This window comes from Phoxinus phoxinus, assembly GCF_949152265.1.
Source record: "Phoxinus phoxinus genome assembly, chromosome: 10".
In the NCBI taxonomy this organism is placed as follows: Eukaryota; Metazoa; Chordata; class Actinopteri; order Cypriniformes; family Leuciscidae; genus Phoxinus; species Phoxinus phoxinus.
Genome location: NC_136885.1, coordinates 14,995,349 through 15,016,274, shown reverse-complemented (window position 1 = coordinate 15,016,274; position 20,926 = coordinate 14,995,349). Strand labels below are relative to the sequence as shown.

The 20,926-nt window shown below is 37.2% G+C and overlaps 1 protein-coding gene across 1 annotated transcript in view; it reads right to left on the bottom strand.

The window, feature by feature from the left end:
- The window catches only part of LOC307006098 (dynein axonemal heavy chain 11), a gene marked incomplete at its 5' end in the record, with an annotated part of 72,860 nt that overhangs the window by 35,875 nt on the left and 16,059 nt on the right, over nt 1-20,926 (bottom strand). Inside the window, 25 exons of the mRNA XM_079626736.1 lie at nt 2,854-3,015; nt 3,131-3,273; nt 4,612-4,735; nt 5,759-5,921; nt 6,010-6,203; nt 7,274-7,435; nt 7,514-7,753; nt 8,575-8,677; nt 8,767-8,932; nt 9,570-9,774; nt 11,023-11,196; nt 13,204-13,335; nt 13,418-13,568; nt 13,693-13,841; nt 14,029-14,156; nt 14,282-14,414; nt 15,119-15,196; nt 15,316-15,510; nt 15,603-15,695; nt 15,790-15,928; nt 16,641-16,757; nt 16,853-16,998; nt 17,264-17,420; nt 19,146-19,306; nt 19,504-19,635. Of these exons, the coding sequence (XP_079482862.1) occupies nt 2,854-3,015; nt 3,131-3,273; nt 4,612-4,735; nt 5,759-5,921; nt 6,010-6,203; nt 7,274-7,435; nt 7,514-7,753; nt 8,575-8,677; nt 8,767-8,932; nt 9,570-9,774; nt 11,023-11,196; nt 13,204-13,335; nt 13,418-13,568; nt 13,693-13,841; nt 14,029-14,156; nt 14,282-14,414; nt 15,119-15,196; nt 15,316-15,510; nt 15,603-15,695; nt 15,790-15,928; nt 16,641-16,757; nt 16,853-16,998; nt 17,264-17,420; nt 19,146-19,306; nt 19,504-19,635 (3,747 nt within the window). The remainder of the gene's footprint in view (nt 1-2,853; nt 3,016-3,130; nt 3,274-4,611; nt 4,736-5,758; nt 5,922-6,009; nt 6,204-7,273; nt 7,436-7,513; nt 7,754-8,574; nt 8,678-8,766; nt 8,933-9,569; nt 9,775-11,022; nt 11,197-13,203; nt 13,336-13,417; nt 13,569-13,692; nt 13,842-14,028; nt 14,157-14,281; nt 14,415-15,118; nt 15,197-15,315; nt 15,511-15,602; nt 15,696-15,789; nt 15,929-16,640; nt 16,758-16,852; nt 16,999-17,263; nt 17,421-19,145; nt 19,307-19,503; nt 19,636-20,926) is intronic.

Sequence of the window (20,926 nt, the reverse complement as noted above, 5' to 3'; positions counted from 1 at the left end):
TTCATATGGTTAGAAGGTTTTGTTTGTTTATTTCGCTTACTCTCCCGGAGCACAGTTGCTCTGCTCGCTAGCCTTATGAGAAACGGAAGCGAGCAAAAAGACTACATCGACCAAATGTAAACAGCCCCCTTTCCGTTTCCGGTAGCGCATTTATATTAACGAGCACTCAGTCCTTCAACAGAATTCAATGGGATTTTACAAAATGACGAATAAAACACGACAGAAACCGTATTTCGCAACTCACTCGGTGAGTTGCACAGTTTTGAAAACTAATGTTAAAGGTTGTTTTAATGACATTTTCGGACATGCCCATTGACTCCAATGTTAAATGGGTCCATGGCCAATTCTTTTATAGTCAAAAACTCGAGAGAGGAACCATTGTCAAAAAAATTTTGTCCACCACTCTTGTTCATCCAAAACAAACTACAATATAGACTCAAGGTCTAAAATACTGGAATTATCCTTTAAATGAAACAAAATAGTTCAATCAAATTCACTTTTATGAGTATTTAGAACTTTTGAACATTTGAAGTAATCTGAATTGTTTCAGTGTTTTAAGTTTTATGAACTATTTAACTGAAACTGGGCTGGGATTTCTATTTCCCAGCATGCTTTGCCATGACAATCAAAAGGGAGATTAATTAAATTATAATAAACAAAATTGTGCAAGATTATCGTTAAGTGGGAGATTAGTTTAATGTGTTGCTATGCTAATTTAGAAGAGTTTCTGTTATGTTGTTTTTTTTTGTAGGGTTACCATCATGGTGATGAGCTTGGTTTGAGAAAAAATGTTATGTTTTATAATATCGTACTCATTGCTGTGCTATGCTAATGCTATCAAAGTTGTGTTATCACTTAGCAAGTTGAATTAGCTAGTTTAAGATAGCCAAGTTTCCACTACTAAAAATATTTAAATTGAGATTAGATGATAATTTTAAGTTACATGTATGAATTGGCTGACTCAAATATTTCAAGTTAAACTTAATTAAACTTTGTTTAAGTAAACTTTGTTACTAAGTATTTCTTACTTATCTGAATTACTTATTATTTCTTACTTTCTTAACTGATTACCAAAAATTATTAAAACTTATTCGGCTTTAAGTACATATATTAAATGTTGTATTTTTGCAGAACTTTTTTTTTACTGTATTTATTTAGTGTACCACCCATTTATGAATAAAGGATGAAGAATGTTATTCTTATTAGTAGTTCAATTAAAAATTAAACCCAGTCAAATATAAAAGTAATTTGCATTGTTTGTATGGTGAAATACAAATGCTCATCAACTGTCATCATCGCTCAGCAAGTTGAGAAAAATATATTTATTCATTGAAATTCAATACTAGTGAAGAACTGCAGGACAATGGCAAAAACATTCATAAAGTATAGGGAAATTGTTTTCTTATTATTAAATACTTTTTAATATTAATATTATTTTTTTTTTTGCAGTTTGCAGTTACTGAGTGTGTTTTTTTCTCATCCACTCAAATTGCTGAGTAACACAAAGGCCTATCATTTATTTAACTTAAATAAATCCTTAAAAAGCAACTCAATGTGTTATCTACAAACATTTTGAGATTAATTGTGATTACATATTTGAATTGACTGAAATCCCTAATTTCAACTATTGTATTATAGTCCAGCACTGAGTGAAATACACAAATAGGAAACAACCCCACAGCTGGCCACGAGTCAACACACACACTCACACATTCATGTACAAACTCCAGTACATACACACAGTCTGGCTGAAACAGCTGTGGCTTCTCTGAGGGTCAGTCTGTGTGTATTAATCACTGATGCTTTATTAGCATAAATGATCCTGCTTAGTGATCGTTCCACTGGTGCAGGGAAAACAACAATGCCGAAAGAGAGAGAAACTGCATCTGTCATTGAGCTCACTGTGCATGTGATCAGCCATTTGTCTTCACTTCAGAGTCGAGCTAATGATGAGGAATCTGGTGCACATGTAAATGTGAGGAGAGAAAGAACACTCATCGAAAGAATTATAGTGTCTTTTAGCCTTTTCGTTTTTCTGTACGATGATAAATGAAACCTCTTTTTTCTAAGCCTATTGAAAGAATTAAAACAACTTCCTGCAAATTATAAATCAATATGGCAATAAAAACCTAACAGAAACAAGAGAATTAAACTTATTTTTATTAATGTGATTAACACCGCTTCACCACTGTTCACCCAAACGTGTAAATTATGTCATAATCTTGCCCCCTGCTTTTATAATATGGAAGAAAGTGGCCGACATTTCTGCTTGTCATATGGGATTGGAATGAAAAGTTGAGAATTTCATTTAATTTTTGGATGACCTATGTCTTTCAGGCCGAATAAACTGGCGTGAAAATCAATGAAATCAAAGTTTGTTTGGAGTTCATTTTGGGAGTTCGGAAACAGCTTGCCAGTGAACTTTCCAGAAAAGTTCCAGCTGGTAAACACCTTCGAGCTACCATTGATCCATACCGATCACATAATAGGTACTGTAGGTGTGGCTCTGTTTGACGTGGAAATATTCTCCGGTTGACCAGTTACTTTTTGATCTGCTGTTTTCTCACCACTGTCATTTTTGTTGTGTTTTTGTTATTGATACGGAAGCACTTCACTTATTTACATATTCACCTAAATGCCGCTCCCAGAAGAGTGGGCAATGTCGGGATGTTTGCCAACCGCGAAGAATGAAAAAGAGCTTTACCCTGAGTATATCGGGGCCTTTGGGATATCCCATGACTATGCAAGAGCTGTAGCCAAAACGTTTACAGACGAGGAGCATTTATAGATGAAGTACCGGTGTGGAAATCCAATGAAGCTACTTCCACTGACTGACTGAAGCTCAGGGTTTACCTGAATACTTGGGATGTCCTGCAGGAACTTCAAGCTGACAGACTGGAGGGCCTCCAGGGACCATTCCTGGAACCAGTCCAGAGTGGTGCAGTTCAGCAGGGCTGGGAAACGCCGGGCACGTAGACGCAGGTTATTACCTACTGGAGACATGCAGAGCACGACCTACACACACATACATACAGTATGCACACACTTTAGATGCTTATCTAAATCCATACAAAATATGCTAAATAAATCAGACATATAAAAAAAAAAATCACAATCATTGCAGTGAGACCTTGAGTTGTTGTTGCACTCGATTCATAAAAAAGCTCCAGCAGTTGTCATAGTTGTCCAGAATCCCCAGTTCCCGCAACTCACTCCTCACAGCTTTCCTAACACCATCCACCTCCTCTTCACTCAACAGATCAGGGATCTCACCTGGAGTCAGAACACCACAGAACACCTTCAGTTCACTTAAACGGGTCACGTACATGAATGCATTTACATTGAGCAAGTAACACTAAGTACTTGTTAATGTTACTAGGTAACATTTTATTCTAGATACAGTAGTATTTATCCAAAAATGGTGAGGCAGATGAGCGTGAGCTTGCAGAGGCGGGATTAAATAGACTAAATGATTGGAGAAGTCTGCCGTTTTCACCGGAAGGTCTGGTTATGGACATTTGGACACTTGGACATTTTGATTAAGCATTATGAGGTCAAAACATTTTTAAAAATTAAACGTATGCAAGAATGAATTTTTCACAAATACGATCTATAATATGCATTTAGAAAACAGATAGGGTGAATTTTTGTTTCCCCTGATCCCATTTCACCCTCTTCATCCTATCATTTCCTGTCAACTTTTAAATTTTCCTCTGAAAAAATAACCCCCCCAAAAAATAATTTTACAAAAGAATACTATGCCACCTTCAAAATTAAAACTATTTAAAAAAAACAGCATTTAAATTAATTTAAATAAAATACTTTTTTTTTTTAAAAGAAGAAGAAAAATGACAAAATGAATAAATAATAAAAACTTAAACTATCAAATAGAAAAATAAAAAAGCTCATAAAAAGTATAATAATGATTATAATATATAAATATTACTAAAATAATACTGCAACTAAGCACAAATACGGTTTAATAATTTATAATATTAATTACAGTGAATTTAAATTTTCAAACTGAATTTTTCAGAAGTAATTAAATATGTAAATCACTAGCTGCTCCAATACATAGGCTCGACCAATCTGTTTGGCTGAACATTAGCAGACGTTGCCATTTATCATTAGATGTTATCACTATTCCCACTAAATTAATTAATTAAATAAAAATCTAATTTAAAAGGTCAAAATAAATATAAATAATAATTATATTCTTGTGTTACGGAAGTTACTACACTGACAAATAAATGCTATTCTAACAAATCTTTAATGGCATGTAGGAATAAACTCTCTGAAGCATTTAAGCATTATCAATTACACACGCATCAGTTAAATTATGTTACATTTGTTTACTCCGATGATCTGCCGCTTTATTCTGGATCGAGACCTAAGCGGGTTTCCGACCTCAGCGCTTGACATCAGTGACGGATGAGAGCCACCATCTGTGTTCTGGGGTCTTGATCCAATGACACGCAGGCCTGTTCCAGTCACCCTTAATCTACTTCACCGGCCCCACTCCATTTACATATGTTTCCCATTCATCAGACCAACACACAATGAGCCCCCCTGTGGCGTGTATGAATGTGTGCGTGCGCGGGAGGGTCTGACCTGACGAGATCAGGGTGCTGATGATGACGAGAAAACTGTCCTCTGGGATCTGAGCGTCTGTGAGGAGCAGGACTGTGGGGATGTTTTTCAACCCCGTCTTCATGTACAATCCAGCCAAATCCACCTGAAAATACATCAGAGATAGTTGAGCACACCACCAATATGGAAGAGCAAAAGAAACTTCCAAAATCAGTCTGGAATTAAAAACATTCAGATACATTGAGTTATGGTGCTCATGTGGGAGATTTGAGTTTGAATCTGGTCCAAGCCATGTCCTGATCCCATTTTGCCCCCTTCTTCCTATCATTTTCTGTCACCTTTCAGATTTTCTCTTAAAATAGCACAAAAAAAACCTCTAAAATCAACATGTTGGCACTCCTACAACAGCAAGTAAATTGACAGGCCTGTCAAAACCCCTAAAAGTCGGTTGAAAGCTGTTTGCTTTGAAAGTGACATCTGTGTGAGCTGTGCTTCATACATTCCTATACTGTTAACAGTTAATGGACCATTTTCCCCACAAAATGTAGCCGAAATTTAGCTAATGTGACCACACCGGGGGGAAAAAGTGAAAGTTGAATCTCTTTCATATAAATATACCCTCTTTTAGGCCAAAATGTAAGACTGCACATATACATATCTGCATAGAATCAGGATGAGACCAGGACGAAGTGTCTTTTCATGATTATGTGTAGAGGGCATCAAACAGTGTATAGAGATCAATGCAGCTCGGCCAACTGGCCTCAGATTTACCACACACTGATGAATGAAATGATAGCAGCGGCCTCATCAATAGGGCATTGAAATATTTGCCTTGGTTCTTTAATAGGATCTGGCAATTACTCCCCATTGCATCCGGGCAGGATTAAATGAGATCGATGGAGCCGGACGGGGTATTGATCAGGGAAAGTGTTGTCTAAAAGAAAGCTTGATCTCTGGTAATGAATCACCGCCATTTTAGATTTCTCCTCACCTAACAGCAGTGATGGGTACTATGATTTGGGCGGCTGATGTGGGTTATGACCGCTTGGCACATTATCATAGTCACATTTGTTGTGGTTTCTGCTGTATGTGGTTTTCTAATTTTCATCTTGTATGACATTGATTGTATTTTGCAGTCTATTGGAGCGAACTCTGTGGACGATGTTACCTTTAGGTCTTGCATGCTGTATCCCTTGCTGAGGGTGGGCTGGAACACATCCATGTTGGAGAGGTGGGCGGCAAGGCGGGTCAGGCTTTGTTTGCCACTGCCGCCCACGCCTACGAGCAGGGCGTGGCCTCTAGGACATCCCAGGATGCGACTGATCCGACACCTGCAGAAGCCAGTCAAAACAACCATGTGTGTGTAATTACAGTTAAATCTGTATTCACTAAAGCACAGACTGCAGACGTAGCACTCACACGTGCTGCATGGCTTCCTGGAACAGCACCAGGTTCATGGCAGGGTGGAGCTCATTGTAACAGCCCAAAGCCTCATTGAGGATACAGCTCAGCTGCTCCCATCCAGCCACGGGCATGTAGGAAGGTTCTGCAGATCCCACACTGCTGTGCAGGTATATCAGAGGCTCCTGCAATACTGCCTCTTCCTCCATTTCCTGTAAGAGACACATAGATGCAACATTTTAAGCAGCAATAATATGAACTGATATATATTTACATAAGATAACTTGGAGTGTCTGGAGTTCTACTAATGGTCGTTTGACATCGCATACTGCAAGAATATACAGTTTCCCACTGTTGGCGCATACTAACCATCATCCTGCCATCACTTAGGTTAAATTGTGTTAAAAAGCAGACTTTATATTTAACTATTTTGGGTCCTTAGTATGAGATGACGGGCACATGAAGCTTTGTGCCACGCTGCTCATATTTATCAAGCAGTAAAAACGCCCTTCCCGCACTCAAAACAAGGCGTCTGTAGATGAGCGTCCAAAGCAAAGGAAAGCTGGGATGACATTGTCCTGCCGCACTACACAGACGATGAGTGGAATGAGAATTTTAGAATGATACGACAGTCATTTATTACACTATTTTCAACAACAACAGCTTGTTCTGTGCAAATACATCATTTGTTTACATGTACTATCGAACGGATTAGAAAAGGTTTAAACCACCCCTTACAATCCGAATGAGATTGGGCCAATTCATTCAAACATATTATTAGGGTAAATTTAAAAACAGAACTGTTACTTATTTATGTTTTTTTTTGTGTTTTTTAAATATGTATACGTTTAATTTATTTAAAGTAATTATAATTACATTGTTATTCCTTTATTCATTACTTTTAAATACATTTATATTATAATTTATAGTAATTACAAATATTTAATTATTGCATTTAGTATTTTTAGTATTTTTTGATTTAGTTATTTATATACATTGTTTTGGTGTATTTCTTATCCACTTTATTTTTAATGTAAGAGTGAGTGAGCAACTTGAATGTGCAAGACTTCCCGGTGTCATCCACTTTTCAGTTTTTTTATCTGTACAAAAATAGTCCGTTATGCTTTGTGTTCAAACTGGTATTTGTTATCATATTATTTCAAACTGACTACATGTCAGAAACATGCATAGTTTGGAAATAAGAAGAAGTTTGGAAAACAAAAACAAAACAAAAAACGAAGAGGACTTTAACAGCAGTAAACTGTAAAGTGTGCTAGTTTACCTCGGATGTCTGTCGTGCAATATCCGTCTGCAACCTACGGAACAGCTGAAGATCGGATGGTTCAGAAAAGCGATCTGAATATACTCTTCTGGATTCGTGGATCCAAAGTCGAACCAGATCCGCACCCTGTCTAACACACTCTGGCCTGGAGAACAGGAGACCCTAGGTGGACATACGTAACAGATAAAAAAAGTGTTGGCTAATTCATCATTATACAGAGGGCACAGAGGGAATGCGTACCTGGAACAGCCGAGAGAGATCCCACAGGTTGAACAGACAGTAAAACTTGTTTGAGGTGGGGAGGAAGTGCTGGATCACACGGTCATGGAGGGCTACAGCTGCTTTCACCACTGCTGGACCACTGCTCACCACAGCTGGGCTGAAAGGCAAGCTCTGCAGGTGGAAGCCCAGGATAGAGCCGAACATGGAGCTGAGGGTCTCAGGGCTGGGTGTGCTGACCGCTAACACTGTGAAATGCCTCTGATGAACAAAGGTGAGGGCAGTGATTTTAACACAATAAACTTTTTCTGTTAACTACACTTTTTTTTTTTTTTTACCACAATATATTTTAATATAATTCAACATTTTCCAACAGGTCCTTATGTCCAGAAGAAACAGAGTTTAGAATTTAAATGGGCTCCCTTTGAATTCATGAGTTTGAATTTAATTGGCCATGACAGGATACTGAATTGGAATTTTTAGAAAAATAGAGGAGAAAATTACTACATTTTAAAAATGTTACTCCAACAATTTTTTTAAGAATCATGCCTATTTATTCCCTGATATGTATCATTTATGTTTAATGTACTAATACAAAAAAATATATTTATACCTAATTTAATTGTAATATATTACATTTAAATATATATATATAATAAATTAATATTCAAACAATGTTCAAAACTTCAAAAATACAGCACAACAAACCGTCCACATTTTATGCAGATAACTTTATAAATATTAATATTGACAATTGATTTCATTATTTATTAAGTATATATTCAATTTTTATTTTTTTTATTTCACAAATATATATTAATACACATTTCAATAGGTGGCATTAATATTTGCTAATACCAAATATGTGGTGCATATGATAACAGGTTTATGTTTAGTATAATTTATACCAAAATGTATCATTATAAACTACTCGTAAAGCAAGATTAATTTTATTTTCAAGATTATTTTAATTCTACTTGACAATCATTTTCAATTCAGTTCTGCATATGCTGCACAATCATGGGAAACATGCAATGTGCAAATGTGCGATAAAGAAGCTCTTACAGGAGAAATTCAAATACCTGCAGTCTGGGGTTAATTGTGAAACTCCCTGATGTAGGATTCATACAACAGACATAATGGATGTTGTATATGTCTTTCATTGTTAACTTTTGGCTGTCATACCTAAAAACAAGAGAGCAAATGCTGTTCTAAAGTATTTTGACAAATAATATCTCTCTTAAGTGGAAAAAAAATAAAAGATGCTGTGTAACCAGTGCTTGTAGTCCAGATGCTGGCGAATGTGAGCGTGTGGCTGAGAGGTCCCGTAACTGTCCACAGCTGCCATGTTCATGTCATCAATGAAATAGATGAGTCTCTTGTTTCCAGGGGGCGCGTAACTCCTACCAGCCTTCCTCTCGAGAGGTTTCTCCATTGCCTCTGATAAAGACAATATAAAATGTTGCTTTAAAAGGACTGTGCCTACAAAATTTCATTGAGCATCATTTTCAAAGAAATCCTATGACTAATGCAAGTTACTTTTTGACTAAAATAAGCTGTATCAATATATATCAAATCATGCAGTGTCATGCTCTTCAGTCTAAAAACATTTATTCTGTTTTTAAGGTTTAACAAAGCAAACATACCGGTATAATGAGCATCTATTAAAGTACACCCTGAGCATCTGGTTCGAATCATCGTTTACTCATCCTCATGTTGTTCCAAACCTGTATGAGGTTCTTTCTTCTGTTCAGCACAAAAGAAGATATTGTGAAGAATGGTGGTAATCAGACAGTTGACAGTAGCCATTGACTTCCATAGTAGAAAGAAAAAAAAAACTATTGAAGTTATTGGCTACCGTCAACTTTCTGGTTATCAACATTCTTCAAAATATCTACTTGTGGGTGAGTAAATGATGAAAGAATTTTAATTTTTGTGTGAACTATCCTTTTAACTGATCTATTATTACCATCACCGGATGGAGTGAAATTTTGCATATGGACCACAAGGAGGTGCTGTTCAACACATTTGAATGTTTTATTTAGAAATGTGAAGAAATGCATGCTGTCACACTTACTTTGCAGCATAGACGCAGTGGTATAAAAGTGAAGGGGAACTTTTGCAGTTATAAAGTTTTCTGGTAGTGTTTCCAGAAGGTTCCTGACCAGAGCAGACTTCCCAGTGCCTGCTCCACCGACCAGCATAAGAGGCTGAGACGTCTCCAGCAACATGCCCATGAAATACTGCAGCCTGACCGTCTCGACTGTTGGGACTAACATAGCCTGTAGACAAAGTGAGTGATGGGGGAAAAAATGGCATCTCATCACTCAAGACATATTCAGCTAAGCTAAATCAATAAATCAGGGGTTTTCAACTCTGGTCCTCTTTTCCTGCAGAGTTGTGCTCTAACCCTAATCCAACACACCTGAACAAGCCAATCAAGCTCTTCAGGATAACTAGAGAGTTATAGGCAGGTGAGTTTGGTCAAGGTTGGAGTTCTATTTCATTCATTGAAAAAGTTTGTGAAAAAGGCAGTGAGATTTTTTGTGTGAAAGTTTTTAACAATGTAAAAATCTTTACTATTTCAAATAAATGCTGTTTTTTTACTTTCTATTCATCAAAGAATCGTAAAAAAAACATTACCACCGTTTTCACAAAAATATTAAGCAGCACAACTGGGGTTTTTTTACATTGTAAATGATGAGAAATATTCCTTGAGCTCAAATCAGCATATTAGAATGATTTCTGAAGGATCATGTGACACTAAAAACTGGATTAATGATACTGATGTCAAATTTAACATCACAGGAATAAATGACATTTTAAAATGTAAATTGTAATATATATATATATGTTGATATAAAAAAATATATCATTGTGAAATATACAGTTCAAAATTTTGCGGTCGTGTACATATTGTTTAATCAGTAATAAAAAAGTATTTATGTTTATGTTTTTTAATGTGCAAACTCAATTGAAACAATGTTTTAAATACTTGTACGGTATTTAAGGAAATCAGTGGGAAACTTTGCAAGAGCACTGATGAACTTTGATGAACTTCTATAACATAGTTCTAGAGTGAGACACAACAAACCTGTAGATCCAGTTCATCACTATGACTACCCTATTATCAACATTAAGTCTTTATCTTTCAATTATAAAAACCGAGACAATGGCCACACACATACACACACACACACACACACACACACACACACACACACACACACACACACACACAATTCTGATTACTTTGAATGGTAATCAGATCCAAAACTCCTCTGACTGCAGGTTCAGTTCATGATGGAGGGAGGTTGTTTTCTCTGTATCTGCTCACTGACCCACTCTAATGCACTAACTGCACTAAATTAGCATGCCATTATTCTGAAATTAAAGTGGCTCTCTGTGAGAGTGAAATTTCTCAGGAGAATTTTCTCAGAGGATCACAAAGAAGTATATTGTGCAGTTAAGCGTATGTTCACGCCATGTTATCCTGTATGTAACAATAAGTATTGGTGTATTAGTGTCACCTGCACAGGTGTATCAGGGTCCATCTCAAATGCGGGCACCCTGTCGGTCCATGGCAGGAAGCGTCTGGAATGTGGATCTAAGTAGCAGTCAAAAACAGAACCCTGGACAGGAAACTTCACACTCTTCATCTCTTTGATCCACCACTGGCTGAACTCAGCCCGATAGTCATGGAGCTGGGAGATCAAAAAAGACAACAAAAATTCAGACATGAAAACCTACAGAAATTAGTACTGTAACCATTGTTGACATGCCCTTGATACAGTGGGGCAAAAAAGTATTTAGTCAGCCACCAATTGTGCAAGTTCTCCCATTTAAAAAGATGAGAGAGGCCTGTAATTTTCATCATAGGTACACTTCAACTATGAGAGACAAAATGAGAAAAAAAAATCCAGAAAATCACATTGTAGAATTTTTAATGAATTTATTTGCAAATTTTGGTGGAAAATAAGTATTTGGTCAATAACATAAGTTTATCTCATTACTTTGTTATATACCCTTTGTTGGCAATGACAGAGGTCAAACGTTTTCTGTAAGTCTTCACAAGGTTTTCACACACTGTTGCTGGTATTTTGGCCCATTCCTCCATGCAGATCTCCTCTAGAGCAGTGATGTTTCGGGGCTGTCACTGGGCAATTCAGACTTTCAACTCCCTCCAAAGATTTTCTATGGGGTTGAGATCTGGAGACTGGCTAGGCCACTCCAGGACCTTGAAATGCTTCTTACGAAGCCACTCCTTCGTTGCCCGGGCGGTGTGTTTGGGATCATTTTCATGTTGAAAGACCCAGCCATGTTTCATCTTCAATGCCCTTGCTGATGGAAGGAGGTTTTCACTCAAAATCTCACGATACATGGCCCCATTCATTCTTTCCTTTACACGGATCGGTCGTCCTGGTCCCTTTGCAGAAAAACAGCCCCAAAGCATGATGTTTCCACCCCCATGTTTCACAGTAGGTATGGTGTTCTTTGGATGCAACTCAGTATTCTTTCTCCTCCAAACACGACGAGTTGAGTTGGTACCAAAAAGTTCTATTTTGGTTTCATCTGACCATATGACATTCTCCCAATCCTCTTCTGGATCATCCAAATGCTCTCTAGCAAACTTCAGACTGGCCTGGACATGTACTGGCTTAAGCAGGGGGACACTGGCACTGCAGGATTTGAGTCCCTGGCGGCGTAGTGTGTTACTGATGGTAGCCTTTGTTACTTGGTCCCAGCTCTCTGCAGGTCATTCACTAGGTCTCCCTGTGTGGTTCTGGGATTTTTGCTCACTGTTCTTGTGATAATTTTGACCCCACGGGGTGAGATCTTGCGTGGAGCCCAAGATCGAGGGAGATTATCAGTGGTCTTGTATGTCTTCCATTTCCTAATAATTGCTCCCACAGTTGATTTCTTCACACCAAGCTGCTTACCTATTGCAGATTCAGTCTTCCCAGCCTGGTGCAAGTCTACAATTTTGTTTCTGGTGTCCTTTGACAGCTCTTTGGTCTTGGCCATAGTGGAGTTTGGAGTGTGACTGTTTGAGGTTGTGGACAGGTGTCTTTTATACTGATAACAAGTTAAAATAGGTGCCATTAATACAGGTAACGAGTGGAGGACAGAGAAGCCTCTTAAAGAAGTTGTTACAGGTCTGTGAGAGTCAGAAGTCTTGCTTGTTTGTAGGTGACCAAATACTTATTTTCCACCATAATTTGCAAATAAATTCATAAAAAATTCTACAATGTGATTTTCTGAATTTTTTTTTCTCATTTTGTCTCTCATAGTTGAAGTGTACCTATGATGAAAATTACAGGCCTGTCTCATCTTTTTAAGTGGGAGAACTTGCACAATTTGTGGCTGACTAAATACTTTTTTGCCCCACTGTATATATATATATCATCTATATATGTTGCTGGTTTACCTTTTTTGCCAAATAATTTTGTCAGATTACCTTAAGAATACCTTAACCAAGTTTAGTGTTTTGTTCTTCCCTCATGTTTAAAAAATTCAAACTGTTTTTTGGATTGTTTAATGGAACTTGTGGGGTCATTAAAAACAAACATCCCCTCCGCACATCACTTTTGGCCACCCACTACTGAATATATTTCATGTTTGGGATAATCTTGCAATGAATTTTCTACAAGCATGAGGATTTTTGTTTTCAATTCCAGTTGAACAAAACACAACACATAAACCCATAATACCTGATCCTGAAATGTGGCTCCACCAAACGCCCACACGCAGGCGAACACAAAGTATGTCTCATAGATTTCTCGTGGAGAGTCTGCTGGAATGTTCTCAGGAGTTAACAAGCAATCCAACAGGGAGCATAGAGTCTGAGAGAGAGAGAGACGTCAGTAAAGATTTGAACCAGAGTGTAGGCCTATATGAATGAGTGTATCTGTGAGAATGGTATACCTGAACCATGCTGTTCTCAGGAATAGGAATGATTGTTTTAAAAGAGTTTCTCATTTTCTCTATACAGCGAGGGACGTATTTGTCAAACAGAATGGTCAGGTGTGCTCTCTCGGTTTGTCTCACCCTCCGATCAATCCAACTCGTAACACACCTAGACATGGATGAAAAATAGGTTGTTCACCCAAGTCTAATCCTTCACAAATGTTAACCACTGTGCATTAGATAGTATATATTTTGGAGTCTTGCATAGAAAGTGAATTGAGTGAATTTCTCACAGGTTCCAGCTAAGCTCTTGAGGATTGATGTACAGGATGCCAGCTCGGGACACGGTGGCAGGAGTGGCATGTTTCAGGTGGCTGATCTCAAACAGTAGTCTCATCGAGGGGGTGAGTGGGATACGTTCATTATTAGCCAGAGTAAGAACCTGCACAGACATGCTCAACATGACTACATCAGTGCCAATATTCAGAATTCATCATTTGCTGTCAAATTGTTTGTGGTTTTGTTCAGTGGTGTGTTTAAATATTTCAACATGTAATGTTAGTGCTTCAAATTAATCAGCTGAATGCAAATGTCCCCATAAAAAAACATGCACAAACTGTGCAGGGTACCTTGTTGTCATCCATTACAGTGTTGAGAGACTCAATCCACATGGGGTCAATGTCTCCATCCAGAACAATCCACTTCGGGCCCGAGTGAGAGTTACTGGCTTGATCCCGCATGAAATGTGACAATAAACCTGCCACATGAAAGATTTACAATCTCAAAGTCTTACCGGGGAGAATGGATCTCATGTCTAAACAGTAAGTTATGTACTGTGAATTGGACAGGATCAGCTCTACAAAACACTGGATGCTGATGTACCATCTTTCCATTCCCGAGTGGCTGGATGAAAGGATCCAAACAGTTCACCGCTGCTTATTGCTTTTGGGTTCAGATCGTTCCAGAAAGGCTTCCTTCCCATGTTGAAGTAGGTTTTGTGAAGAGTTCTCAGAATCTGTTTAGGGACAGAGTAGGCCTGTCACGATGATGACATAATCGTCTGATCATGATTATTTGCATGTTTTCTGTGCTTATTTATTTTGCTGTGGTTATTGTTCACTTTAAATTTACTAACTCTTTTTATTATAATATTTGTGTTAATGGTAATACATTTGAGTTTATATATATACATACATACATATATATATATATATATATATATATATGTCCAATATACTGCAATTATTTAACATTCAGATTGCAATATTCAAATGGTAATACATTTTTAGTCGTTATAGATCTCACTCTCTCTCTCTCTCTCTCTCTCTCTATTTATATATATATATGTATATATATATATATATATATATATATATATATATATATATATATATATATATATATATAATATCATTCATGTAATTCTACCCTTATGAAATGTCTTTTTACGAAGCCATTTTATTATTAATTATTAAATATAACTATTTTCATATTACATTTATAAATAATTAAACTTGCAAATAAATCGTTACCGTAATCAGATTTATTTGCATGACAATTAAGTGTAAGGCTAAAGTTCATGATAGATATTTTATAAGAAAACAGAATACTAGCAGTTGGTGCATTCATTCAAAACTCAATCGATTCATTCAAAACTCCAGGGAAAGTGGACTATGGGAAACCGGTAATAGTTTGTATTTGTGTGGAGTGTCTACTGACCTGGCTTTTTCCAGTCCCAGCATCACCAACCACAAACACTGATTGATGAACAGATAAAAGCTTCTCAAGCTGAACAACCTTTATATATTATCATTTAAAAGGACAAAAACAATAAAATAAGAGGTTAACAAGAGATCTAAAACAGTATGATAACTTATAAACACAAATGATGATGTAGTGTGCGGAGAGATTCTTACTTTCAGAATAAATGTGTCCTCAGGTTGAAGTTTTAAGTCTAGACTCGTCTGTCGGACTATCTGCTCAAGCTCTGCATCAGATTGCCTTTCCACTTCCAAACCAGGGAACAAATCTCTAATCAGACCGAGGAACACCGGAACGTCTTCCGAAACAATCTTTGGCATGTTGAAATCTCTCAAAGCCTGCATCAACACCTTCATCATGTAACAGAAAGTCAGAGTGTCAAAACCCATGGCTGCTGGATCTATAGAGCTAAACATCAATCCCATAAACACATTTCCATCACCTGATCTTCTGGTCTAGTCCGATCTGCTCTTTTGAGAGCTCCAGCAACCACCAGGACAGGTTTGACAGAACGCAAACCCCAGTCGTAGTGGTCCTACAGCAGAGAATACATGTACCGGTAGTTTAAAAGCAGACACAAAAAGGACAAAAGTTGTTTTTCTGTACTGCACCTTCACGGGTCAGTGTACCTGTTTAGAGAGCAGCTCCTTACAGAGCCTGTAGAGAGTGATGAACTTGTTGCCGAGACTCTGAGCGCTCTGAAATCCCTCAGACATCAGCATGATCTCACAGATCAGCTTCATGTCAGGAACCACCATGGCACACGGCCTGCAAAAGCAATCATATGGCATTCGTGAACTCATCTATACATTGCTGACAATGCGTTTAGAAAGAGGATCTCATCTTTTTTTTACACAGCATGTGACATTAAACAGAACTTGGCACGATGTGTGCAGCTGGTACAAACATCTTCAATCCAGACTTTTACACTGTTTTTGGCTTGTCATATTCATTCATTTTAGTCCATTTTGATTAGACTAAATATAGCATGTACTATAAATATAGCACGGCATGTAAATATAGTTGGTCAACCTAACATTTTAGTTGTCCATAATTGTAATACTAACTGATAATGATATTAATAACATTCCAATAAATAAATTAAAATGTATAAACATTTATTAACTTTTATTATTAATTAATTCATTGATTTCTGAAGGATCATGTGACACTGAAGACTGGAGTAATGGGTGCTAAAAATTTAAATATAATAATAAATGAAATAAAATATATTCAAATAGAAAATAGTCATTTTTAATATATGTACACACACACAGCGGGTTTCCCTATTTTACACACACACACACACACACACGCACGCACGCACGCACGCACACACACACATTTTTAATTTGAATGAATATCTTCATGATGACTAAATAAAAATATCTTGCCAACAAAATTTTCACTCCATAAAACACACTTGAGCTCATTTATTTGCTTTTTCTAAATGTACATCTTTATTCAGATCAAGCTATACCTGAAAAGAGCTTTGAGGTTATCTGGTAGCTCAGTTCGTCCAGCATATCCAGGGTTCATTGTGATGAAGATCCCAACAGAGGGCTTCAAGCTAATCTCTTCATCTAGGAAGAAAAACCTGCAGAGGACAATGGGTAAAATGGGTAAAATGGGTAAAAGATGCCAACAAGTCATGTTAACCATTCAGAAGATCTAAAAATAAAAAAAACTTACCTTTTCCTCTTGTTGCGAATTGCATCCTGTATGGTCTTCACCTGTACCGCCACCACAGACAGTACTTCCACAGCTATTCGGTTAAATTCATCAAAGCAGCCCCAAGCTCCAGTTTGTGCCAGGCCTTTAAAGATGTTCCCTATGGACTGAACGACAAAACAAGTCATGGAAACATTTCACTGTGTGCTCTGTTAAAGACTTACCAGAACCAAACCAACAGTGGAGAAGAACTTCCAAAACATCAACCAACTGTGATAAAAGTTTCAAACAGAGCAGTCATTGATTTCTTTCAATTAAGAGGCAAAATCCTATTCGGCAAAGTAATAATATGCATTAGAAGCTCATCTGAACGGAGAATACACTCGTAATTGTGCTGTGGTGGCTGAGTCCCATCTCTGCTGGTATGTCTACCTTATAGTCCATCTGCTCAGAGCAGTTGAAGACGTACACCATGACCCCCAGAGCTCTGCCCAGGTCTTTAGTGGTTTCAGTCTTTCCTGTGCCAGCCGGTCCCGCCGGAGCACTGCTCATATTCAGGTGCAGTGACTGAGTCAGTGTTATATAGCACCTGCAAATAAGCAAAATTAAACACTGAATAAAAACACCTATGGTAAGGCGGCTTTATGATCATTTCCATTAATACAATTATTACATGCCGTGTTGGTAACACATTACAAGAAATGTACATTAAATTAATCAGATTACTTTTTTTTATGTAACAAGTAATGCATTACTTTAAGAAATTAATTTACACATAAACATTTTAGCTACTTTTTTTAATAGAGCAATTCATGTTAATTTTAGTTTAATTAATTTGCTTAAAAATTAGTTTAAACAACTGAATTAAAATTATCTTTCTTCACCAATATGTAGTCACTTCATGCATGCGCGGGAACAGATAAAAAGTACAAATAGTATCAAAACATATTACTTTCAAAGAAATGAGTACAGTAGATAATATAACCCATAATGTTGAGATCTTTTATATGGCATCCATAGCTCTAGGGGTCAGGAAACATTCTAAGTGTCAGAATATAATATTTTAAATGTGTTTTTAAAAGAAAATGAAGGTGTATGTTTATATAGGCCAAAAATAACTTCTCTGTAAAAAAAGACATGCAAGGCCTGGAAGACAGCGAGCCTCAGCCAGATGAGAAAAAGTATCGGAAAAGTAACATGATGCATTACTTACTGTACATAAAAAGTAACCAAGTAATGAAATTAGTTACTTTTTTAGGGAGTATCGCAATAATGTAATGCATTACTTTTAAAAGTAAAAGTTTTAAAAGATGGCTGTGTCTCATGTGACCTTGTTATTTGTACACGCTGTGACTATACAAATCACAACATGTAAATAGGAAAATGTTGGCGTTATTTTGTCACTTATTGGGAGCAGTATGCTAGTATGTCTTTGTGCTAAGCTAGGCTAGCGGTGGGTGCGTCAGACATAGTTACGGCACGCACGGAGATGAAAAGGGTATGTATTGACTTATCTAACTCTGGGGATACGGTGAATAAGCTAAAGTCCCAAAAAATCACCGTGTTCCTTTAAGAGTTTCACACTTTTGTTGCATAATTTGACAGAATTACAGCTGAACTGGAAATGATGCAAAATATAAATAATATTATATTTATTTACCTTGATTTTTCTTTGTTTTCTTCATTCTCCCTAACCAAGAACACTTATTTTTGAAAAGAAAAACTTTATTAAGGGCCTAAATGTTGGTCATTGTGGTCGATACTATAGTCCTGAGGAACAGCTGCAATTTGTGTGAAAATAACTATGGTTATTTTAATAGCTTATAATAATATTTGATGACTTTTCACATTTTAAGAGTCTGGGACAATAGTAAAACAATAAAATCTACATTATCATCATTTGAAATCCAAAATCAAAAGAAGGCATGTTAAAAAAGAAAAAGTCTGTTCTAAATCATTTGTTTATTAAAAAACAAATTGAAGAAATGTATTTTCATACATGCATATTTGAATGTACATGAACTATGGTTCCGTTTAGTAATGGCTTATCCATATTATAAAGTGTTACTGTTCTATTGTGTTTTATATTTGTTAGTTTTATTATTTCCTTTTTCTCCTGTATTTGCTTTATAAAACATTTTCTTGAAAAAACAATTATAATTTTTTTTTATCAATAATACCATATTCTGTATAGTATTATCAAAACGTTTGACACATACAAAATAGTTGACGTTAGATAAAAATTGCAAGAAATAAATAAATAAAAAAGAAGTTCTTGAGTTGCTCAGAGATCAATCATTAGCTGATAAGGTACCTGTCTGTGAGAGGTGTAATGACCAGACGAGGCGTGTTGCCCAGGTATTCGTAGGAATAGCGAAACTGGGCGTCGCAGATGTTGATGAAGCAGTGGTTTTGCTCCTCATCCCAGCTGTGCCGGAGCTGAGAAACCCAGGCGAATGCCTGAGCACTGCTCACCTGGGTAAATACAGCCTCAAACATTTAATAAAACTACTCTAATAGCTCCCAACTACAATTAATTAATCAATTACTGCTTTTTAATTTAAAGCCCATTAAAATAATGACCGATGAACTAAATGATTTAAAACAAGGAAGCAGAACATCCTTTAGTCAACATGATCATTATTTACGAACCGCAGTAAACATGACCCAACCTTCTGAGCGATGAGTTTGGAGACCACATCTCTGGCGTGAACATCTATGGTGCACAGGGTCATGATCTTCTGCCTGTCACCCGGGTTCAGTTCCCCCAATAACATGTTTATCAAGGAGTTTAGCTGGGCAATCTGGAAAAGTAGGGCAGATACTTTAGAGTTTCAGAGGGCACAATGATGGCTTGTGAGAGCATACAGTGAGCTTTGTGGCCCCTGCTTACAGTAATTATATCAATTTACATGCCAGAGAGAAGTGGATGGTAATAACTGCGCTGACAGGGACTCAGGGTCATGTGTTCATCAGAGAAATCCCCCCACGTTTATGGAGCAAGGTCATATATTCCAGTTGGGAGGCCAAATAAGCACAGAGCTCATTTATCAATGCTGGGGGGAACTGCAAGTGTGTAAGACTGTTTGACTATGAATAAGAGCGGCCAGCTGGTGTGTGTGTGACAATGAATGAGAGTGCTGGGTCAATATATGTGTGTGTGTGTGTGTGTGTGAGTTGGGGGGGAGGTGGTTAATAGGCGATACGGTGGATCCCTGTCACAGACAGGCAAATGAGATGTAATCTTCCTGCCTGTATTTGGTGTAAAAGCAGCTTAGGTTGTACTGCATTTATCACCCCATGCTGTCTGACAGCAACTCCAATCAGGGGCTTGAAGGGAAAGAGGCAGATTATTCAAACGCCGGCCAAGGACGCGCTAACCTTCCCTGCGTTAGATGACAGATACTGACGCTGCAGGGACGATATGGACGTGCTCGTGGCAGTCTACACGGATCAGCACTATTCGCTTCATCATAGTTACAATGAAGGAGTGGAGTGTGTTTTCAACGGCTTCATCATTGCCTAGTTCACACTACAAATGTGCTCTATCTGTGCTTGAAAATAGGGAGTCTAGCACTACCTAGAAAAGTAAAAGGTCTATTTACAGTAGGAGGAAGTTACTTTTAGGATCCGTTACACTATACATATCCTGTTCAAAATTAAAGTGTTTTAAGAGTCATTTGTTTCTGAATCGCACTACACTAGTGAGCTGGTTCTTTTTAGAGAATCAAAAACATACAGCACAACCAGAGTCAATTGTTCATGAGTTGCACTACACTGGTAGCAATGTATGTAATTCGTTCACTAACAAGAACTGTCTCATATGAGCCATTTGTGCATGAAACATACTTCACTGTATGTGTGGTATGTTTTTGAGTCATTAAAAATAACTGACTCATAAGAGTCATTTGTTTGTGAACAGGACTACACTAGTTGCACCATTTGTTTCTGATTCACTGTTTCAAGAAGGGGGCTCATATGAGTCAATTGTTTGTAAATCCGACTTCACTGGTTGTGTTGTATGTTTTTGATTCATTAAAAAGAAACAGCTCATAGGAGTAATTTGTTTTTGACCCGGATTACTGGTTGCACTGT